General features: G+C 40.0%; 1 protein-coding gene across 18 annotated transcripts in view; it reads right to left on the minus strand.

Annotated features, from left to right (window-relative positions):
- Positions 1-20958, minus strand: part of atp2b2 (ATPase plasma membrane Ca2+ transporting 2) — a 114326-nt gene that overhangs the window by 45883 nt on the left and 47485 nt on the right. For 7 of the 18 annotated variants that reach the window (XM_078169502.1, XM_078169524.1, XM_078169489.1 and 4 more), the window contains 6 exons: positions 12844-13044; positions 9479-9736; positions 7788-7913; positions 4512-4637; positions 4046-4078; positions 1027-1119 (listed from right to left, as the gene is read on the minus strand). In XM_078169502.1, coding sequence (XP_078025628.1) covers positions 1027-1119; positions 4046-4078; positions 4512-4637; positions 7788-7913; positions 9479-9736; positions 12844-13044 — 837 coding nt within the window. The remainder of the gene's footprint in view (positions 1-1026; positions 1120-4045; positions 4079-4511; positions 4638-7787; positions 7914-9478; positions 9737-12843; positions 13045-20958) is intronic. The other 11 variants (XM_078169535.1, XM_078169516.1, XM_078169554.1 and 8 more) reach the window with 3 other exon arrangements.

The following is a 20958-nucleotide window of genomic DNA, read 5'->3' on the forward strand; positions in this document are numbered from 1 at the left end:
CATGTGTTCATTCATAGTTTTGATGCCTTCAGTGAGAATCTACAATGTAAATAGTCATGAAAATAAAGAAAACGCATTGAATGAGAAGGTGTGTCCAAACTTTTGGCCTGTACTGTATTTGCTGAAACTAACACTTCATCCAAAAAGAAGTATACGTGACATACTATTTGTGAAAATACACCATGTTTCTCTGCACTCTCTAACTGCCTCTAATGGCCTTACTGCTCGTGAACAAAAACAACCAATCAGAGCCAAGGAGTTTCTAATGTAGCTTTTAATCATGTCAAATACTGTGAACTGCGGTCAAATTGTTAAACTAAGCAGCACTGATCAAACGTGAATTACGATTCTGTTACTGCATTGCCAATTTCTTGTCTCAAATGTTTGAAGGGACATATTTCAGTGTACTGTTTAGCTGTAATATGAGACAGTTGGTCCAGCAGGTGGGCAGTGCTTTGCTTGACTGTTTTCAACATGGCAGGTGGCTCAAAACGTTCTCATTTTACAGCTAAACAGTGCACTAAAATATGGTTCTGAAAACATCTGAGGCAAGACAGGTAACACAGTAACAGAATCTTGATTCATATTTGATCAGTGCTATTTAGTTTGACAGTTTGACAGCAGTTCACAAGCAGTGGATGGACTCCTCAGCTTTATTTTGTTGTTTTCGGTCCGCCATGTTAGATTCTAGCAAATGCCTATAGAGGCAATAGGACGACGACTTTCTGTCTCATGTAATACTTTGAGGACGTAGTGACAGTTTTAGCAAATATGACAAAAAGTTACTTTAACAAAAGTTACCAACTGTAGCTTTAAAGCATTATGAGACAAAAGATAGCATAAAGAGAAGAAAAAGAAACACAAGACTAATTTCTACAACTACGAGAGGACGTGCATTGACAGCATGGATACAAAAGGGTCCAACACAACTGAAAGGAAAGGTAGAGCAGAGGAAAATGGAGAAGGTAGGAGGAGTCAGAAGTCACGACAGAAGGAGGTCAGAAATCAGAGGTTTTGTCAACCTACCATTAATAAGGCTGGCACTGCCAGGGGCATTAATGCCTGCAGCCCCATCCGTGGCTATAGTTGCGATGGGGTGGATAGGGGGATGGGAGCAATCTAGCCAGTAACAATGAAGGCCAAACACGAATGAACAAAAACACACACACACACACACGTGCGCGCCCACACACAAACACACGCATGTGCACACACAAGACAATGAACAGAAATAACATGGTTATAGCACATTTAAGAGTTTCAGCATATGTAGACTTAATGTGAATACTAAAGTCTAGTGATCAGTGTGGCTTAAAAATTGTATGTTTTTGTTCTTAATGTAATCATGTGTATACTATTGAAATTAATAAATGTTATGTCAATAAAACAAAGTGTAACATTAGACAGACGTGAAACATGAAATCTGAACAGAAGTGGAAAAACAATATCACAAAATGTGAAACCAGAGCTACAGAAAAGACAACCCTACTGTATTTGTTTTTATATACTAAATCTATAGTATATAATTTTGCATGTATAATAGAAATAGTGATATAATAGCATAGCATTTAATGCCATTTTTGATTTTGTTAACTTGTTGCAATGTGAAGTTCATTTAAACCATGTTATTCATGTAATACCTGTTAGCATCACAAAATCAAAATTTGGGCAGAAAATCTGAAACAAATAGCTAAAAGGTGTTGCATAGCCAATCTAAAATTAAACTCTCCTGCAAAGTAAACAAAACATAAAAGGGGCAACATATTAGCCAGGGAAATACACATGTGCCAACCAGTTTAGAGATGGGGCTAATAAATTATACAAGTGTAAATAAGAAGGTGTCCAAATTTTTGCGTTAAACCCCGCCCCAATAGTGATAGTTCTTCAAAAGGTAATTATAACTTGTAAGGATTTGTTCATGTCTTTTGAAAGCAGTCACATAAACTATGATTACTGGAAAAAAGAAATTCAGCTGAAGGTTGATAATTGCTTCCTTGTGTCCTTTTTGATTCGAGTTCATTGTTAGCAAAAACACAATGACTTATAGCAGCTACTTCTTCTACAGTTAATTTATTATCTCATTGAAAAGCAATTGCTTTCTTTATTTGACACAGCACCGTACTGATTTTAGTGCAAATCACTGATGCAATCAGTACAATCAGTTTAGCAGTGTTTTGTCAGCAAATCTATCTGAATCCGAAACAGTCAGCTGATGCAATCCTTTAAAAAAGTCTCTGCTGCCAAAGCTTATCCTAACTTTAAGAAGTTATATTTACGTAGTCTATAACTTTAAATGAAGTTGTTTTAATTATATTAATTACGTCAGCCAGACATGATGTATTACGAAGGGACAGTTTTAGCAGAAAAACGTTGAAAATACCAATTTGATAAAATCTGCAACTTACAATCAAGGATCAAATATATATTAACATAAAGGGCTTTTTAGTGAATGGCATTTTAAAGTGAATTTGGGTAGTTTAATGACTGCTTCCCTGAGCCCAGGTAATGTGTTACATTGTACAGTTTGTTGTTGGTTGATCAGACACCTGGGATAGTTTTTCCTGGTTTGATCTGATCATTAAATCCAGGAAAAGAATGTACACACTGCTGAAGGACTACAATTACAAGTCAAGAGAAGAACACGTATAGTATTTGTTAGTGTTCAGATCAGAAGAAGAAAGCATTATCCACAGGGGAAGATATGTTTTACTATTACCTTGTACAGCAGAAACCTCCTATAGTGATCACGCCTGTGTGGGTCAAATTGAGCACTCTAAACGGATGACTGATATAACCATTTTATTTTTTATTATTTTAATTTCTCATGCAGATTGCCATCTCACTGACTAATCGGTATATCTAATACATGAATATAAAGTAATGAAATGGACTGTATTGCTATCAAGGGCCCACTCAAGAAGGCAATATGTGATTGGGCATCATCAATCCATTTGACGAGGGGGGCTTTAACGATGGGCTTTCCCTGTACACATTCGTTTTCTGTTTCCATCACTAGCAGCCGTGACAGTATCTTGTTTGAGCATAGCATGTAGTGTGTTTAGCAGTTTGTCATAAGCTTTGAGGAGACTATGTTTTTCATTGCGAGAAAATTCTTTTGCCTGTCATGATTTCGATGTGCACGCGGCACCAGCCAGCTGTAAGCAGACGGGTTACCATGAGGCAAAGTATCATGAAAGTAAAGTTAAAAAAAAATAACTTTCATAGTCTCAAATTGTTTTTCTGTTTGTTGTCATGTATGAAAAGACCCAAAATGAACACTGAGCAGAATACTTTATTACTTTAAGCGAATAATTTAAACAGCATGTGTAAAGAAATAATTCTGTCCCAAGCTTTTTGATCCACATAAGCCGGTGATCACTGTAACTGTGATCACTATATGGGGTTTCCAATGTTTAATGTGTCGAATCTGAGAGAGCACCGAAGCAAAAATACTTAAAAACATATAGTGTGCTATCCATGCATGCTACTGGGCTACCTGCTCATTGAAACTACAGAGCTGTCTGAAGAGGCTCAAGCAATGTTGGCAAAAAAATCCCTACTGATGTTAAAATATGTACATGTACATAGGCAAGACGCAAAGATAACATCTTACTAAAGCTCATACTATGTACTTCACTCTCTGCTGCTGGTACATGTGCTGTACACCTGCAAGGCTGTCGCTCTCATGTCATTGTTCTGCAACCAGAAATGAGATGAGTCTGACAGCCTTTGTTTACTTGTGGCATTCAATACGTCTTTGGAACAGGACTGATGTTGAATGCTAGCTAGTTAGTTTGATGAGTGCAGTGCCTGTTATATGGGGAGAGGATTATGCATTGTGAAATGTGTCATCTGTCAACACTTAAAAAGATGCAGTGCTGTGAGGATGAGGCTTCTCTTTTTAAGTGAGGAATTAATCTGGGGCAAAGGTGCTCGGCTACAGAGGAGGGGTGTAGAGTAACGGTGGTTTATTGGGGATCATTAGGGGTTAAAGGTCAAAAGGATCAAGTACCACTCCCAGGGGTCAGAAAAGGTGATACTCTACCTGTATTCTGGTGTCCGTCTTCCACAGCCCCTCCTTCGAGGCGAATTTGGAAGGATAAGAGAGTAAGGACAATAATGCACCTGAACCCACAGAACCTGGATACTGCAGCTCATAAGTGTACCACCAATACTCATTTCATACAGTATTCATACACATTCAGTAAAGAGGCTGTCAGGTACCGCACTATGAATACCTACATACACTTCATATGATTTTGTTCATTTGTGAGTTTATTGTTTATAACCCTTCTGATAACAAAGACAGTTAATAACACTGATATTATGCAATGAGCGTACACACTCAGACTTTCAGGACATAAGGTAATGAAATGGCAAAAGCTTTTTCAAGGGTACGTTGCTGAGCAACTCTGACAAAAGAACAAATTACCTCACTGCTCCTGAAGCAACTGCAGAGAAATCTTGCATGTTTATAAGAAAAAGGATTATTAATGATATAATGAACTTACCTTTCTTTTCTTTCTTCTCTTCTTCCTCTGTACCGGCCCCCAGCAGGGTGAAAATGATTCCAGTCTGAGAGTTGACACCGACAGCAGTCACCACCATGCGCCCTGACCCCTCCATCACATGGGTGCCTGGAAAATGAAGTGTTATAAGATATGACAGCTAGATGAGATATATTTTCAGTGCTTGCTAGGAAAAAAAGTGACACTAGTGTGATTGTGTGCATTTGTCCAAACCACTATTAAAATATTACTGGTTTAAAATTGAAATTAAAGCCAGGATAGGCAGTAAGATTTTAGCATCACTGGTCAAAAGTCCCATAATAAATTTTGAGCATATAATTCAAGTTGTCTGAAAGAACAGGATCGACAGGAAGGCAATCCAGGCACTCCAAAAAAATCATATTTCAAAACATTTTTCAAAGCCAATGATTTAGTTTAATGATTTAGCCACTAAAATAAAGGCTTTTTAATATTTCCTTCATTGTTTTCTATATTTTTTTGGAGTGCCTGGATTGCATTCCTGTCGATCCTGTTGTTTCCTGTTCTCCAGGAGCACCAGACAGAGGGCTTTGATCTACATTTCTATATACAGAGCAACCAGTCGTCTCTTTCTTGGTCTAAAAGAACACTGGAGGTCTGTACTTCCCCTTGCTTCTGTTTTCAGGCTTTAAAAAAAGTCTAGCCTGTGACGGAAGATGTTGGCTCATCACAGCTCATTCCAGTAAGAGGGCAATCTAACTGGCTGTTCTGCAAATGCAGGTGCACGCGCACGTCCCTTCAGATGCTGAAAGCCTTACTCAATGGTGGAGAATCTTGCAGAAAAGTTGCTATTACAGCATTGGTAACGACTGCCAACACTGCCAAACAACCCCAAAAAATGAAGATGGACTTAGTCTGAAGATAGTCTGACAATTAATGATACAAAACGTGTCAGTATTGGCAAAGAATTCCAGAGATGGGAAGAAAACAGCTAACAGTTTAGCCTTGTGCTAACAGGAGCTAAAGGCTCATGACTGTGGCTTCAAGTTCCTGTTATGTAGCTAAGGTTAGCTAACATTGGGACCTTAAATCACTATGTGTCCTCTGTCTCACACTCCGCTGCTACAGAACACCTCGCCAGGAGGAAAGCAGGCAGGAGTTCTGGTGACGGACCCCCGGGAACAGGCATCCAGCCAGTGCAAACCCCCACTTCGGGGGACAGGACAACTCTGACTCCCCACAGGATAAACAAACTTTCTGTTGTGAAGGTCTGTCTCAAGAGCTGCTGCCAGCTCTCCTCATGAGGAAGCAGTCCACAGCAGCAGCAGGGAGCAAGGCAAAGGGACCATGGGTTGGCTAGCTAGGTAATTCTTGTCTCATTTGTTGTCTGATAAACAGAGAGAGAGATAGCGGGGCATGTGGGAGCTGAGTGAATGCCTTGCGGGCAACTGTACACTGACACAAGATTCAATAAATCAATGTATGGGAAACAGTGTGTTACTGTATGAAGCATGTGCATATACCCATGGTCATCCGGTGGTAGGAGTTCAGGACAGAGGGGAGAGCTGCAGGAGGAGGGTGTATTTTTATTTCTGCCTACCACAGCTTTAATGAATTGACTTGTTTGGTTGCCCATTCCTAAAAATAAAAACCTAAATTCGTCATGCCTTCTTATAATGATGAAATTACATCAGATGGTGATTGTTAATTTTCCAATTTGGGCATACTTGTACCATATAAACGTTTGAAAGTATTTGTGGGCTTGTGTGTTCCAATTTCATAGTACAGTGTATAATAAAATAGCTCGCTCCTATTGCAACAGAGCTATGACACCGATGAAAGACTCGTGGTCAATTGAGAACATCTGATTATTTGCTCTAGAAACTTACTGGCTGCATTGGTTCTATATTAAACATCATTAAAGCTGAAAGTCAGAGATTCATTCTTACTCATTGTTGTATTTAAATCCAATGTGCTGGAGAAGAAGGCCAAAGTAGTAGACATTGTGTCACTATGCAGATACGTCCAGACTGCACCACACTTTTGAGCATGTGTATGAGTACAGTATACACACGCAGAACATTATTAACCTTTGGGAGAGTGCGTTGATGTGGGTGAATATGAGGCTAATTAAAGAAGGCAGCAAAAAGGCACACAGCTAATTATCTGCAGGAAAAAAAAAATTCTAAGATGTGAGATTAGATTAACCCACGTTTCTGTTTTCAGTGATATTCTTCAAGAATCCTATGGCTGCACATTCTGGTGTCTCTCTGCAGCAAACCAATCAAGAGGGAAAGTAGATTTAAAGAAAAAGCGTCTTCCAGGCTGTCAGCAGAGTCTTTGCATCATATTTAGACTAGAATTAACAACCTTTTGTCTTCTGTCCGTGACTGTGACTTATAATTCATTTCATTTTCACATTAGATTCTGCGAAAGGAGCTGGCCAAACCTAATCCCAATAAGTGACGGCAGGAAAACCTCAATATGTGAAAAACTTGAAACATTTATCTGAGGTTTTCTCATTGACTGTCAAGATAACATAGTTGCCTCTGAATTAAATCTAAGAAGCCATGCTTATCATATACAGTTTAGGCAATATCCATAATTTATTTGAAGGCAGTGGATAGAAATATAAGATTGTGACATTAGGCCGGTAGCTTTGACAAACCAACCCATTTTATTTGCTTGTGTTAAAGGTGGAGAAAAATTGTTGATATCTGAACTCACACCCCAACAAATACACCCCTCCCATCAGTGCTCCTTCAGAAGCTCCATTTCACCATTTCTCTTGCTCCCACTGCCTTTTCTTTACGCATCGATGAAGTCCCCCGTCCTGTGCACAATCATGCAAGCCCCCTGTTGCTGATTGGCTTGAATAATGTTTTGTTGTTCAGTCCGAGCCCCTTTGTTTGTTTCCCATTTACAGAGCCAGGGCTGTGTATGAACACCAGCACACACACAGAATGGACAGCAAGTGGGTTGTAAGGAGATATTCCCTGAATTTGGATTAGAATCACAGACTCCACCTTTACCTTCTGGTGCAGGATGAGAAATCTGCACCAACCCACTACGTGAAAAATGCTTACAATGCATTTATGGGCTTGTTTGAGAGATTCATTAACATGTGAACATGTTACAGCTGAACGCAAGGAGTAATGTAAAAAGTCCTCGGTCTCAAAGTTGAGTCTTCACCTCTGTTTTTGTCCCTCTCCTTTATGCAACATTATATGCAGAGGACATGATAGGGATATGCGGTATACACCCATCCATGGTGACGGAGAGCATCGACAGGCAACATACCAGACAACAGCATGGGGTCCTTGTCTGCACACTTCTTGACGTGGTCAGACTCTCCAGTCAGTGATGACTCATCGATCTTCAGGTCATTGCCCTGGATCAACACTCCATCAGCGGGAAGCAGATCACCTGCGACAAAAGAAATGGCAGAGTTGCTATCTGCAGTGGATTTATTTACATTTCCTAGAACAATAAAACAGCTCAGACAACTCCAAAGATTCATTTTGGGCTTTGAGCGAATTTTAGACAGAATAGATTGTGACCACCATAGTATATACTCGGTTCAAGATGTGAGTGCGTTGCTCCGTGTATGGGTTTGTCTGCAACTAATTAATTTCTCAACATTAACATACCATTGCTTAAATATATTTAATTGCAGAAGATTGACGTCACAACTTTAATCCCCCTCTGGAAATGAGGTGGAAGTCTATTTTCAGCCACTGAACCATGAAAATTACTTTACACAGAACAATGGACAAGCCAATCGAGGCACGTCCAACCATACCAAAGTTATCAAAATGTTCTGGGAAGTTTGGTTAATTTTACTTAACTCTGTCTCAGTGTTTGAATTAAGGACATCATTGAAATAAATAATGAGTTGATGAAAAAGTTTTGTGGTATCAAGAAAAGGCAAATGGGGTGGATGTCAATAAGTCACAGATCATTTAACAATATAAATAGATACAACAGAGACATTGAACACCTACAAAATAATGTGCAAGATAGGGGGTACTCGGAAAACAAAATGTGTTACATATTTATGTTCCCAGGAAGATGTTGGAAAGATGTAGGAAACAGTACTGGTGTCATAGAAGTTACTGGAATAAGCCAAATGATCCATGCTTTCATTAGCCGCCTTGGCGTTCGGTATAAAAGGTATGCTGTGGACTGGGGGGACAGAGTTGTTTCACCTTTAAACCAACAGCCGAGGTAGTAAAAGTCCCAAATCTGCGTGTGTATAAAAGGGACAGCTGGTAGGACGGGACCATGGACGAGACGGGTGTAATGTTTTGACAATGTGTTATGCTTGTGACCCACTGTGGGAGATTTGAAAATTAGTTAGTGGCTAACTCTAAGAAGAACAGCGGCTGAAATGTCCTCAAATGGGGAACACAATGAGGTGAGGGAGCTCCTGTTGCTAGGCTATGCCATTGTGATTGTTTAGGAAGTGCTGCCGACATTTATGTTACATGTCACACTAAAGGCTGAACCTGTTGTTTCATACATGACGCCTGTCACACCTTTTTTGCCTCCACAATGCCAATACGCTATCTGAAATCACACACTGGGGCAGCGTGATGCAGCCGTTTGGTTCTACGTTAAAATGCAAAGGTGGCATAAAGAAGGTAGTTCGTAGCGGCCCTATAGCGCAATAACTGTATAAAAAGGGCTATTGATAACTTGTTTGTTAATATTAACACTGTTTGTTTAGGACTGTCTGTATGTATAAACAGCACAGTATAAGAGAGGCTGCGGCAACAAAAGAATCTTCCAGTTCATGTTTGATCAACTTCAAGTTCCATCTCTTGAAGAATTCTGTTTCAAAGCTCTGTGAACTATGAACTTGCACTAAGAAGATATTTGCCTAGTGAATTTATTCCATTACTGTATATCTAATAAACTAAGTACATATCTAATAAACTAAGTACACTCTAACACGCACACGCACAGTTTGACAATCTCCTGGCACCTACCATATTTGATCTGCGCAATATCCCCGACCACTATGTCTGCCACGGGCAGCTGTATGACCTGACTCCCACGGACCACCTGGAATTTCTGCTCCTGCTCGATGCGGCTCTGCAACCCACGGAACTGCTTCTCCTTCGACCAGTCGTTGAAGGCCGTCACCAGCACCACACATACCACAGACAACAGGATAGCTGCACCCTCGATCCAGCCGGCATCCGCCTCGCCCTCGTCCTCTACCCCACCTGCCGCTGCACCACAGGCTGCAGTAAGGTAATGGTGACAGAAAGGAGAAGAGGAGAGTTATATAGATGTCATACATTTGTAATCACATTGTGCTTTCATACATGGATATAGACTGTAAGTTATATGTCGAAACATATATACACACTGGACATCAACTCCATACTTTTCATATACGGGTACATATACTTGTATATGTGTAGAGTATAAGCACCTCATATTAAAAGACACACAAAGCTCATACTGAAGTTAATGTGTGCAATTTCTCTGCCTGTGTACAATGTATGTGATATAAAAGACAACTCTAAAATAAAATTAAATCTGGCTGAAATGACCTTCCGAGAATTCACTCGCCCTCGCCTCTTCATTCATTTGCTCCACTTCAAATGAATGCCCTGCAGTCCACTGGATGTGCGCTGACAGACTGGGGTATATTTGGGAATGAAACAAGGCCTATTCCGTTCGCCGCGTGCTGCTTCATGTACTACTCTAGGAGCCATTGTGTCTTAAGACTCCTGGCTAGCTGACTTCAAAAGCCCCTGGTGGGGTGATTTTGCTTTGGACTATAAAACACTTGCAGTTCACAAGGGAACTAGTGCAGACCCCGTATTATAGACGTTACATATGCAGGGCCGGATTTAACCAAGAACCAGACTCCGAAAAGCAATTTCGACTTACTGCTGCACTACAGAGGGGTTCCAATCAATATGATGTTCATTCAGTGGATTTACTACATACAGTCACAGAATACACCCTCCTTGATCTGTAAGACTACCAGTACACATGCACAAACATGTAATCATACATTCATGTGTGTTTTAGCACAAAGAGAGACATTTTTAAAACATTTAGTAATTCTAATTTAAAGCACTAATTCATGTACAATTACCATCATTACCATTTATCTATTTTACTGAAAGGACCAAACACTTGTGAATTACTGCAGTATATCTCTTCAAATCATTTAAAAGGATGAGTTCAGCCTGTCCTGTTTGGTCACTGCAGCACATTAACGGTAACACAGTGAGTGCAGTAGCTGTCCATGGTTCTGACTGCACAGCTCTTACTATTCAGACATGTGCATGCAAATGAGTGCACAAACCGTGTTCTTGTCTCTCTCATAGAAAGAGGCACAGTATCATGCAGCACGTTTGTAGCTATCCGTAGTGCTGAAGGGCCAAATTTGTGCAACACTCAACCCCAAAGCATGAAATATTATAACTAATACAGCTGACTGAGAAACTTCTATAACTAGATGAGATGTAAATAAATAAATTAATAAATAAATGTATATAAGCTTCAAAGACACTTGACCATATTTGTTTCTACTGTTCAACTACTTAGGCTATTTCCTTTGTATTTTCCAGGGCTTTGTTGCATGTTGTGTGTTTGATACAGACACAATTAGGAGCCTCCTCATTCAACTGCAGCCAGGCTGTTTCATATGTAAATGAGAATTAAGTCATCCCACCACCTTCTATTTCTGGAGCGTTGAGCTTTTTTTGACCTATTAATAAACAAAACAGCAAACCAGCAGCGAGAGATGTGTGCTGGTGTATGTACGCACGTGTGCAGATGGTGTGACACTTGCTTTATGGACCAGAAATTTCAGTACATAACGGTTTTATGGGCTCCAATATTATGGGTTTTTGACTGATATTTTTCTTCTACATGAAGTTTAAGCATTTTTGTTGTCTTATATTTATAGTCATTATCTCAATGATTTAATATACAGTTAGGTTTACTTTCATATGTACTGTTACTATCATTTAATCAGCTTTATTATACCAAGAAAATCCCTAAGATGTGTCATCCCTAAGACGGTAAAGTCAGCTATTAAATATCTTGCTGTGCTAAATTTGAGGAATCACTGTCAGAAATGTTTGATTATATTAAATATTTGTGTGAAAGAGGAGTTTGTGCTCTTAAAGTTAAAGTGCCACTCTGCATGTCGAAACATCCTTACATCCCTGCGTCCGTCTCTCCTCTGTTAGACACATATCCATTTGGTGTTTTCTGAATTAGGTGATTCAAAGCAGTATGCATTCATATCTTTCTGAATAGCTCTGCTATTCACATTTATTCATATCCCCAGGAGTATATGCGCTAATTTAGATTCATATATATTCATATCATTCAAATATGAGAAGAGACTTGCACATTGGCACCTTTTTTGCCTCGAGTTAAAGAGAAGCTTGATTATGTATCTGCAGATGGATGCAGTTATTAGCATAATGATTCCTCTGGCCATTCTCTGCTTTATTTGGACTTTATGATGTAGAGAGCTCATTCATGAAGGAATGCAGCTCAAAAGAAGCAAAAAAAGAAGCAAAGTATAAAGGGAAACATTAGATCAAATCACAATTAAACAATAATTTTATTACCTGAGTATTTGGCTGACTGAGTAAATCATTAATTTACCTACTCATTAACTTCTTCTTAATCTTAATCAACCTACTAAAAATTTGATTAACCGCCCATGCAGGTAAGACAGTGGTAACTCTTTTCCCTCTTTCTCTGCTATTTCTACCTTTATAAGACTTTTTTAAACCCCCTAAAAATGATGACTGGTCCCTTTGGCAGGATAACTGAATTCCATTACTGTGATAATGCTGGGAGCAATGACTGATGTCGCTGACTCAGCACCTCGTTATGGTCTCTGTCTTCATTTCCTGTTTCACGGCTCACAGGGCTGATGTATGGGCACTGGGAGCTCAAGGTTATTTCTCTACTCAACACTTCATTAACCTTCCCCTGTACCTTACACACACACACACACACACACACACACACACACAAATTACCCCTATGCTCGATGAATCGCTTGATCTCTTGAGGCAGGTCACAAACAAAGTGTGACCTGCCTCACCAATTAAAAAGTGTGTGTGCATACATGTAGGTGTAAGTGTGTCAGCGAGTGCCAGTAATGTCAGAGCAAGTGATGTCAGTGGGCCAATGCAATTATAGCCATTTGCTGTCCTGTGCAATAGTGGAAATACCTGGTAGATAACTGTTATAGTGTGTGTGTGTGTGTGTGTGTGTGTGTGTGTATGTGTCTCAAGACCTTGAAACTAATGACAAGGTAGAATTTTAAAGGAAGTGATGTCACAGGAGCTGCTTCACTCACACTCTCCGTTGCTCTCTCCGGGAGGGTGGTAGAAGGAGAGCCCCAGGGAGATCAGGGCAGCGATCTCCAGGATGATGAGGGTGACGTCCTGCAGGGCCTCCCATACCAGCTGCAGGAAGGTTTTTGGCTTCTTTGGAGGTATCAGGTTTTTACCATATATTTCTTTTCTCTTGTCCAGGTCAGGCAGGGCACCTGCGAGACCTGAGAGGGGAAGACACAGAAAGAGAGGGAGAAAGGAAGAAAGAGTTAGAGATTCACTGATTTTATTGTGTATAATAAAGGCACACTTTGCAGGATTTGCCTTAAAGACAATGTAAAATACATAAATAAAGGCGCTGAGGTGAGGTCAGGGCTGGCTTTAAAAATAAGGCAGCGACCAGGCGCCAGACAGTAAGCAGTACGCATCCAAGAGATACAGCACCAACAATACTGTATGGTATACCTTTAAGGGTTAACATGACATCAGCAAACACCTGGTGTATTTCTACATTTGATCAAAAAGAAAAAAAATTCTAACCATACACAAAAAGTATTTGAATGCAGAAAGAAACTGCAGATGAATCTGCCGTCTTCTTACAGTTTTAAGACATTTTTTAATGTGATCTCCAGCCAGCTTTGAAATCGATCTTTTCTTTTTGCACTTTCTTTTTTCCTTCCTTTCTTCTTCTCTATCTTTCACTCTCACACCACATACAAACCAGCCCTAATTACCAGCTTGAGTCATGGTGGGGCACGGCACTGCGTTCCTTATATAATTCTGCTCAAGAGACAAGGGCCTCGTGCTTTGACCTCATCCACCTCCTCACACACCATGAACTACTGTACATAAATATCTTTGGCTCTTTTATCTGAAGAACTTTACACTTGCTAGAGGGACAATTTACTTTTAGAAATACTGTCCACAAAATTATCCTCATGCAGTATCTAAAATAATGCAGCAAAAGAGTCAGTTATATCAGATGTAGTGCAACAGTTTGTACATTTCGTAATCCAAACAGCATTACCACATGAGGAGCTTTTTGAATGCAATTGTTACTTTTCTAAACTATTGTTCTTGATATTAAGTCATGTTTACATATTAAACAGATCGTTACAGCAGGAAATACTGTTGATTGTTGCTTATTTTGTTTGCAATTCATGATTTCTCAGAGTCTACGCTGACATCCTTAAACAGCTTGTTTTATGATAGACAGTCCAAAACGCTTCTCACTTACCACTCGATAATTAAAACTTAACCCAATCATATTCAAGGGTCACGGGCTGAGCATGTATGATTTTTGATATATCAGTTTTTAGAGGAGAAGATCAAATTATTATAACCTCAATCGACATAGAACAGCCAGTATTTACGCCCATCGAATATGTTTACATCTAGAAGGTAGAAAAAGATTTGCTGCCATGCAGATGAGTTGCTGTAGGACTTTCTGCCAAGTAAACTAAAAAATCTGAGTATTTTTTAACTTGGACCATATTGTCCATTGCTTTTGTGTCTAGGTGACAAATGGGAACAACATTTTTTGAAACTGGTCCAGTATTGAGCGAAAGCAGCAGCCAGGCTCCACTGTAAACACTCCGGACATGTTCATACTGTAAATTTCCGTCCACTAAAAGTGTGTTTTTGCCACTGACAGGCTCAGATTGTAATTATAAGTGCTTGACATTATTGAAAGGATCCCTACAGAGACAGACCTTTTTGTTAATAAGATCTAGGGTTGTGTATTATTAGAAGGGTTGTTTCACGATGTCTTTTTTAAATGATGATGCAATCGCGAGGTGTGGGGGGGCGAAAGCGCGTGTGTGGAGCATGCTGACGAGATCGAGAATGAGGCTGAGTGAGAGGAGACAGAGGGAGGCTGCTTAGTGAGAAAGCGGAAGGGGGGGAGGAGGGGATCAACGCCTCCGCCCGCTCGACACAAGCATACTTGGGCGTACTATAAGTGGAACGGACTCGAGGAATGGCCGCAGTCATTCGGGCTTCCATAGTCGAACGCACTTCCGCATTGTAGTTTCCTGTAAAAACGTCCGTGAAAAATCCCTGCGACGTGAAAAATACATGCTGAGCAGTCACTGGTGCGCGGAGCCCGCGCAGTCGTAAAATCTGAGCTTTGCGCGCACAGGCCTTCCAGACGTCCGCTTTGAGTCCGCGCGGACCTCCGCGGTGTCCGTTCCATGTATGTTCCGCCCGAGTATGTTCGGGCCTTAACGCGCATGTCGCGGAGCGGTGAACAAACCAAACAACACAATGTCAGGAGAAATTGAAAAGATATGCCGTCTATGTAAAGTCAACTTGCTAATTAAGGAGCCATTACATGTTCAAGAGTTTTATAAAGCTGCTCAAATGCCAAAGAGAGGCTATAAGTGAATGTTTCAGCGGCGAAGCGAAATGCCCCCCCCCGGCGATGACATCAATCATCGGCGATTTCACTAGATGGCGATAGGACGACAGGATATGGACAAGATCGCCCAACTCTAGTAAGATCCCTTTCGTTTAACCAGAAACAGCCTCAAAATCACTATCATCAAACCCACCAGACTCCATTTAAATAAAGAGTAATTTATCATAGTGAAACACACTTCATTTGAAGTGCACAGAAACTAAACAGATCTCACAGTAACCATCTCAGTTTGTCTTTCGACTGTTTTAACAATAACCAGCTCTGGTTTGGTTAAGATAAACTCTGTATTCATGAAGTAAGATGTAAATATATGCTGGCTCTATAAAGGCTAGAATTACTGATTATTTAAATAGAGTTTGGTTGGTTTGGCGATGACGATTTTAGGGCTGTTTCAGGTCAAACAAATGATCTAATGCTTTGTCCAAACAGTGTTAGATTGTTGAGCCACTGGTAAAAAATAAATGAGCCTCCATGGACCTGTAGTTCTTGAGGTTGCAAATCCCCGTGTGATAACATTATAGCATGTAGCATCCTCAAATCATAGGCTAATGGCACTAAGTAATGTTAGTGCTGCTATACTGTCTAAAAATGTGCATGGAATTTACTAAAATATGCAAGTCTATTACATCGTAGTGTTAATGGCTGTAGGGTACTAATATTATAGTGATATTATAGTTTATATAATTGTCTTTCTTATGGGAGAAATGTGCTCTCCCAGCATTTTCAGGCTGGGGGAAAGGACAAGTTCCCCCTCGTTGACTCTGCCCTCATCATGCCCGCTAACTATGACTAGACACAGACTGTATCTAAAATTACTGTGGTTGATTTTACATATGTTATCTGCATTCCAATATTATATAATAGGCATTAAAACTGAGTATAACTAACCCAAGCTGCTGTACTTTATATTAATAACTGTTCATATATTAAATCACCTTTGTTACAGCTACTATGAGGAATGAGTCGGAGTAAGCATCGTGGCAATGCAAATGTATGCTCTGTATTTTCAGTTAAAAATATTTGTAAAGGATTTCTGTCAACCTACATTATTGGTTTCTATCTGGCTGCTTTTCAGTGCAGTGCCATTATCTGGTTGCTGAGCGCGCACACACAGTGTGTATTCACCGTCTCTCTGTCTCTGTGTCTCTCTCCCTCACAACCACAGACATTACCACAGCATTATGTCATGCATGGTGCGTCACTGGGTCTCCCAGGAGTGGCCCTGGATTGCACCTGATAACATCGCTGCTGCATGACACTGTTTTCACATGTGAATGCAAATGACTGTGAGATGACTTATTAACATCTGCAGAGAATACTTGATGATCTATCTGCATCAACCAAAAAAGGGTAAAAGACAGAGATAGACAGAGATGCGTGAAAAGCAAGTGTGCAGATGCTGCAAAACACGAGAGGAAAAATGAGAATAGAGATTAATTTCACTTGCGTGGAAAAAGAGAGGGAGAGCAACAGAGGAGGAGAAGGAGAGGACATAAGGAGGGCAGGCTGAAAAGAGAACAATTTCCAGCTCCTACGTAGGAGAATGCCCTGGTTACAAATAGATCAGTCTATAAATAGCCTCATTATCCATTCTCTTTTAATTGTCTCTGTGAGAGGACCTAGCATGCTGTACCATTGATCTCCACAGCACACTGCCTCACATAGCACACAAACATGTCTGTGTGTCCATGCATGTGTGTGTATGGGTCTGTGAGTCGTGACTGGCTGCACGTGCTTTGTGTGTGTGTGTGTGTGTGTGTGTGTGTGTGTGTGTGTGTAATAAGGCTGGCTAAGCATGCCGGCAGTTGCTTGCACTATCACACAGTAAAACTGGAGCTCATATGATCAGGCTTTAGCCAGTTCCAGTTGGTTAGATACACAGGCACGCACACCCACACACACACACACACACACACACACACACACACACACACACACAAAGGCACACACAAGCACAGATGCACATATTTATACATATCCACACTGTGTAGAACCCCCTCTATGTTTTTTTTTAGCTCGGTCAGGTGCACATCAATACAACATTCACTTGTATTTTTACCCGTTACTGCATCCACAGAATTCTTAAAAACAACAAATACATATGCTAATCCTCCTACTCCACATTTTGAGCAGCCGTCCAGAAGCAGGGGAGCTAGTTATAACATGCAAATGCGCCATTTTGTGTAAAGGCAGCAATCATTTCACATTAAAAAACAACACACTGCACACACTTAGCTGTTTCTGCCATGTGACAGGTACCTTTGTGTAGGAGATGGTGCATCAGTTCTGCATGACATCTAACCTTGTTAAATGTTTCAACTCCTGAAACACCCTTGAGATGTGAGCTATGCTGTAATCAATCTCCCTAATCATTAAATACTCATTGCTTCCTGGAAAGTCCTCTGCTACATTATCATTCCTTCCTGGATAGCTGATTGCAATGCTGCTTAAGATTCATTTGCCAGATTATGAAATATTGTAGGCTAAATACTGTCAGCCCACCTAACTGCTCTGGCAGTGGATTTTGAGGAGGCAGTGAGAGGGCAGAAAAACTGTGGCGATACACAGATGAGTCACAGCAGTCTCACAGAGGATTAAGGGTGATTGCAAAGGAGTCTTTGTGCTAGAGTCCATCACTGAGTAGTGAAGCCTGAACCGACTTTGTACCAAACATACATGAACAATAAATGGGAGGGGACTCTTCGCTCTATATAATGGGCAATTTATTTTATGAAAGCTCACTGTAATTGTTGTAATCAAAGTTCAAACGGTAAAAGCTTTCTGTAAAGGAAATTTGAGTCAACCAATAAAAAAATTACTGTAGATGAGAGATGATGCACTATCGTTAACGTCAAATGACTTCCCTTTAAGATAGTCAGCTTATGGACAAGACAAACAGTGGGCATGCTGGTGACTCAGCAGATTATTAAGTAAAAGCCATTTACTGTACCAGAAATGCATACCGCGTTTTAATCTTATTTATGAACTTGGTTGCATGCCATCGAATCACTCAATTTCACTCACTTTACACTAAATAGTAGCTAATTAAGCAGACATGCTTAATAATAAACCACATTTGGCCAAAGTTGATTGTGACTATTAGATGGCTACTGTTAGAATTTTTAGTGCCTGTTAAAAGAACTTATGATTATGGTATAAATCATGCAAAGGACTGCGCCATAAATAATCAGTATGGGCTTCTCAGGCCGTCTGGGTCCAAAGCCAAGAAAAGCTGCCCCTGCTTCTCCCCTCTCTCCTCTTAGATCATTTTAGAAACCTGACCATGAAGTTCGGCGTAAGGACAACACTAATGTAATGATAATAAGATACTATATCATTAAAAATACAATGATTAGACTAGACCTTCAACTTAGGACTCTTTCTCCATCGATCAGCCTGTCTATTACCTTCTGAGACATCATATATTGTTTAGTTCATAAAATGGAGAAGAGTGGTGGAAAAAGTGACCAAAAATCCACAACCTAAAGATATTCAGGTAAAATATGTTGATTGAAGGGAAACTATAACTGGCACATATTACGGAACATTTTTCTGTTTGTTTTTTTTTTTGTTAAAGGGACAGTTCCCCCCAAATCATAGACATATTTTTTCCTCTTGTTTGTGGTGGTGTTTAATAATCTAGATTGATTGGACGCGAGTTGCAGAGTGTTGGAGATATCAGTCTTAGAAATTTCTGTCCTCTCTCCAATAAAATTGAACTAGATGGCCCTTGGCTTGTGGTGCCAAAAAATAAATTTATGTATGTTTTTGGTGCTTTGAGCCCCACAAGCCGAGTACCATCTAGTTCCATTATATTCAAGAGAAGGAAGACATGTCTATGGCCAGTATCTCCAACACTTGGCAACTTACCCCAAAACAATCTAGATTAATAAACAGTTGAGATGAAAAATATGTACTTGTATTTTTTTTGGTAAACTGTTCCTTTAATAAATGACTAAACTGACTATCACAACTGCTATCTTTTAACTTCCTTAACTTTTAATTGGTCAGCTGACCAGTTGTTTGACTAGATTACAGAATTATTATTATTCACAACCAAAGATTTACAGATATTTTTTAAAACTCAATAGAGATAAAACTTTGCCTTCTCACCTCCTCTTCTTTACTGTTCTTACTCTATAATTTATGGCTGGTAATGCTCTGGTATATCGAACACAGCAAGATCTAGGATTCAAATCTGCTTTGACAAATGATACCTAACATCCTGTTTCCAAATAGACAAGACAGAGACATTAAAAAAAAAGGAAAAAACTTTATGCCATCCTTTCTACAGGAGAGGAAATGGGATTTTTTTTCAGTCAGAGGGAACATGATGGCATATTTTAACAGTTGGCCCTTTTTTTGTCCGGGGCTAAAAATAGATCTCCATGGAAACACTATGCATCCCACTCGTTGAGTGGAAATACCCGCGACTCTGAACCTTGGAGAATGGGTGAATATGTGAGAAAGTGTGTATGAGTGTGTGAGTGTGTATTCTGTGTTCAAGAGCATGCATGCATGTGAATGTGTGTGCACAAGTATGTACTGCATGTTCCAACAAAGAAAATACAGTAAAGAATGAAATGGCGCAATGACCTCCAAATGTCCTTGTAAAATAGGCACGTCACAGCGGAGCAGCAAACACATTACATTTATATAGAAAATAATAACCTTAACATTATGGAGTAAACACTGTTTTAACGTGTTTGACTGGGTCCCAGCAGGATCTGTTTTACCCCTGCATTTGCTTTTACATCTTCCTGCCTGTCTGTCTGAACTTTTTTTGCCCCCTCACAATACCGTGTGCCAAAACAAGTCACCATGGCAACAGGGTTCTACGATGATGATGATCATCATCATCATAACGACGCAAAATATTGATGCTTTTTTTCTGCAGCGAATCAATAGCTTGAACATGTACTCTCAGCTTTCACCATTTTAAAAAGAGAGGGGGAAATGAAGAGGGAAGACAGAGAGCGGTTGAAGTGTGACTCAGAGAGCACAAGAGAGTGAGAGAAAGAGAGACAGGAGACAGGAAACCAAAGAGAGAACGAGAGTAGGCTGCATGTAGAGTAACTCTATGAATAATAACCCATCAGCGGCTAAAAGGTGGATAATTATCATGCTCTTATTAGAAGATGGAGTGATGGAGGAATGTGTCACCGTGTCCTTGAGAATGACCTCCATAATAATGACACCATTTTATGCCATAAAAGAAGAGAGGTTTGTCGCTGTGCCTGCAGAGGCAGACTATAGCCGCTTCTTAAGGATGACATTTACAAGAAAAAAGAAGCACAATAATACATGTAAGCAAATTACATAGATAAGAGGAAGGCGTGGGATGAAGAGGAATGTGAAAAGATTCAGACAGTTAACAGGAAGGTCGACATAGAGACAAGAAAAATGGCTATGGCTGTCGCAACAACAGCAGATACACAATTCCTTGCTAATGACAAGCCAACCAAAGAGGATGACAAGCAACAGCCACAACTGCTATGTTCACGTTTTTTTTTTGTTTTTTTTTAATGTGGCAAGGACCTTCTTATTTTATACTTCAGTGCATGTTTAATAATTGGTAAATACATTCAAAATGAAAATGACATACTGGGAGCTAAGGAAGGAGGGAGCGCTACCAATGTCAGCAGTTTTGGATCCCACCATTTCGACTAGGACCCTCTGTACGGCTTCACACCACGCTCATGATCGGAGTGTTTTGCCT

This window comes from Epinephelus lanceolatus, chromosome 1 (assembly GCF_041903045.1).
Source record: "Epinephelus lanceolatus isolate andai-2023 chromosome 1, ASM4190304v1, whole genome shotgun sequence".
NCBI classification, from domain to species: domain Eukaryota; kingdom Metazoa; phylum Chordata; class Actinopteri; order Perciformes; family Serranidae; genus Epinephelus; species Epinephelus lanceolatus.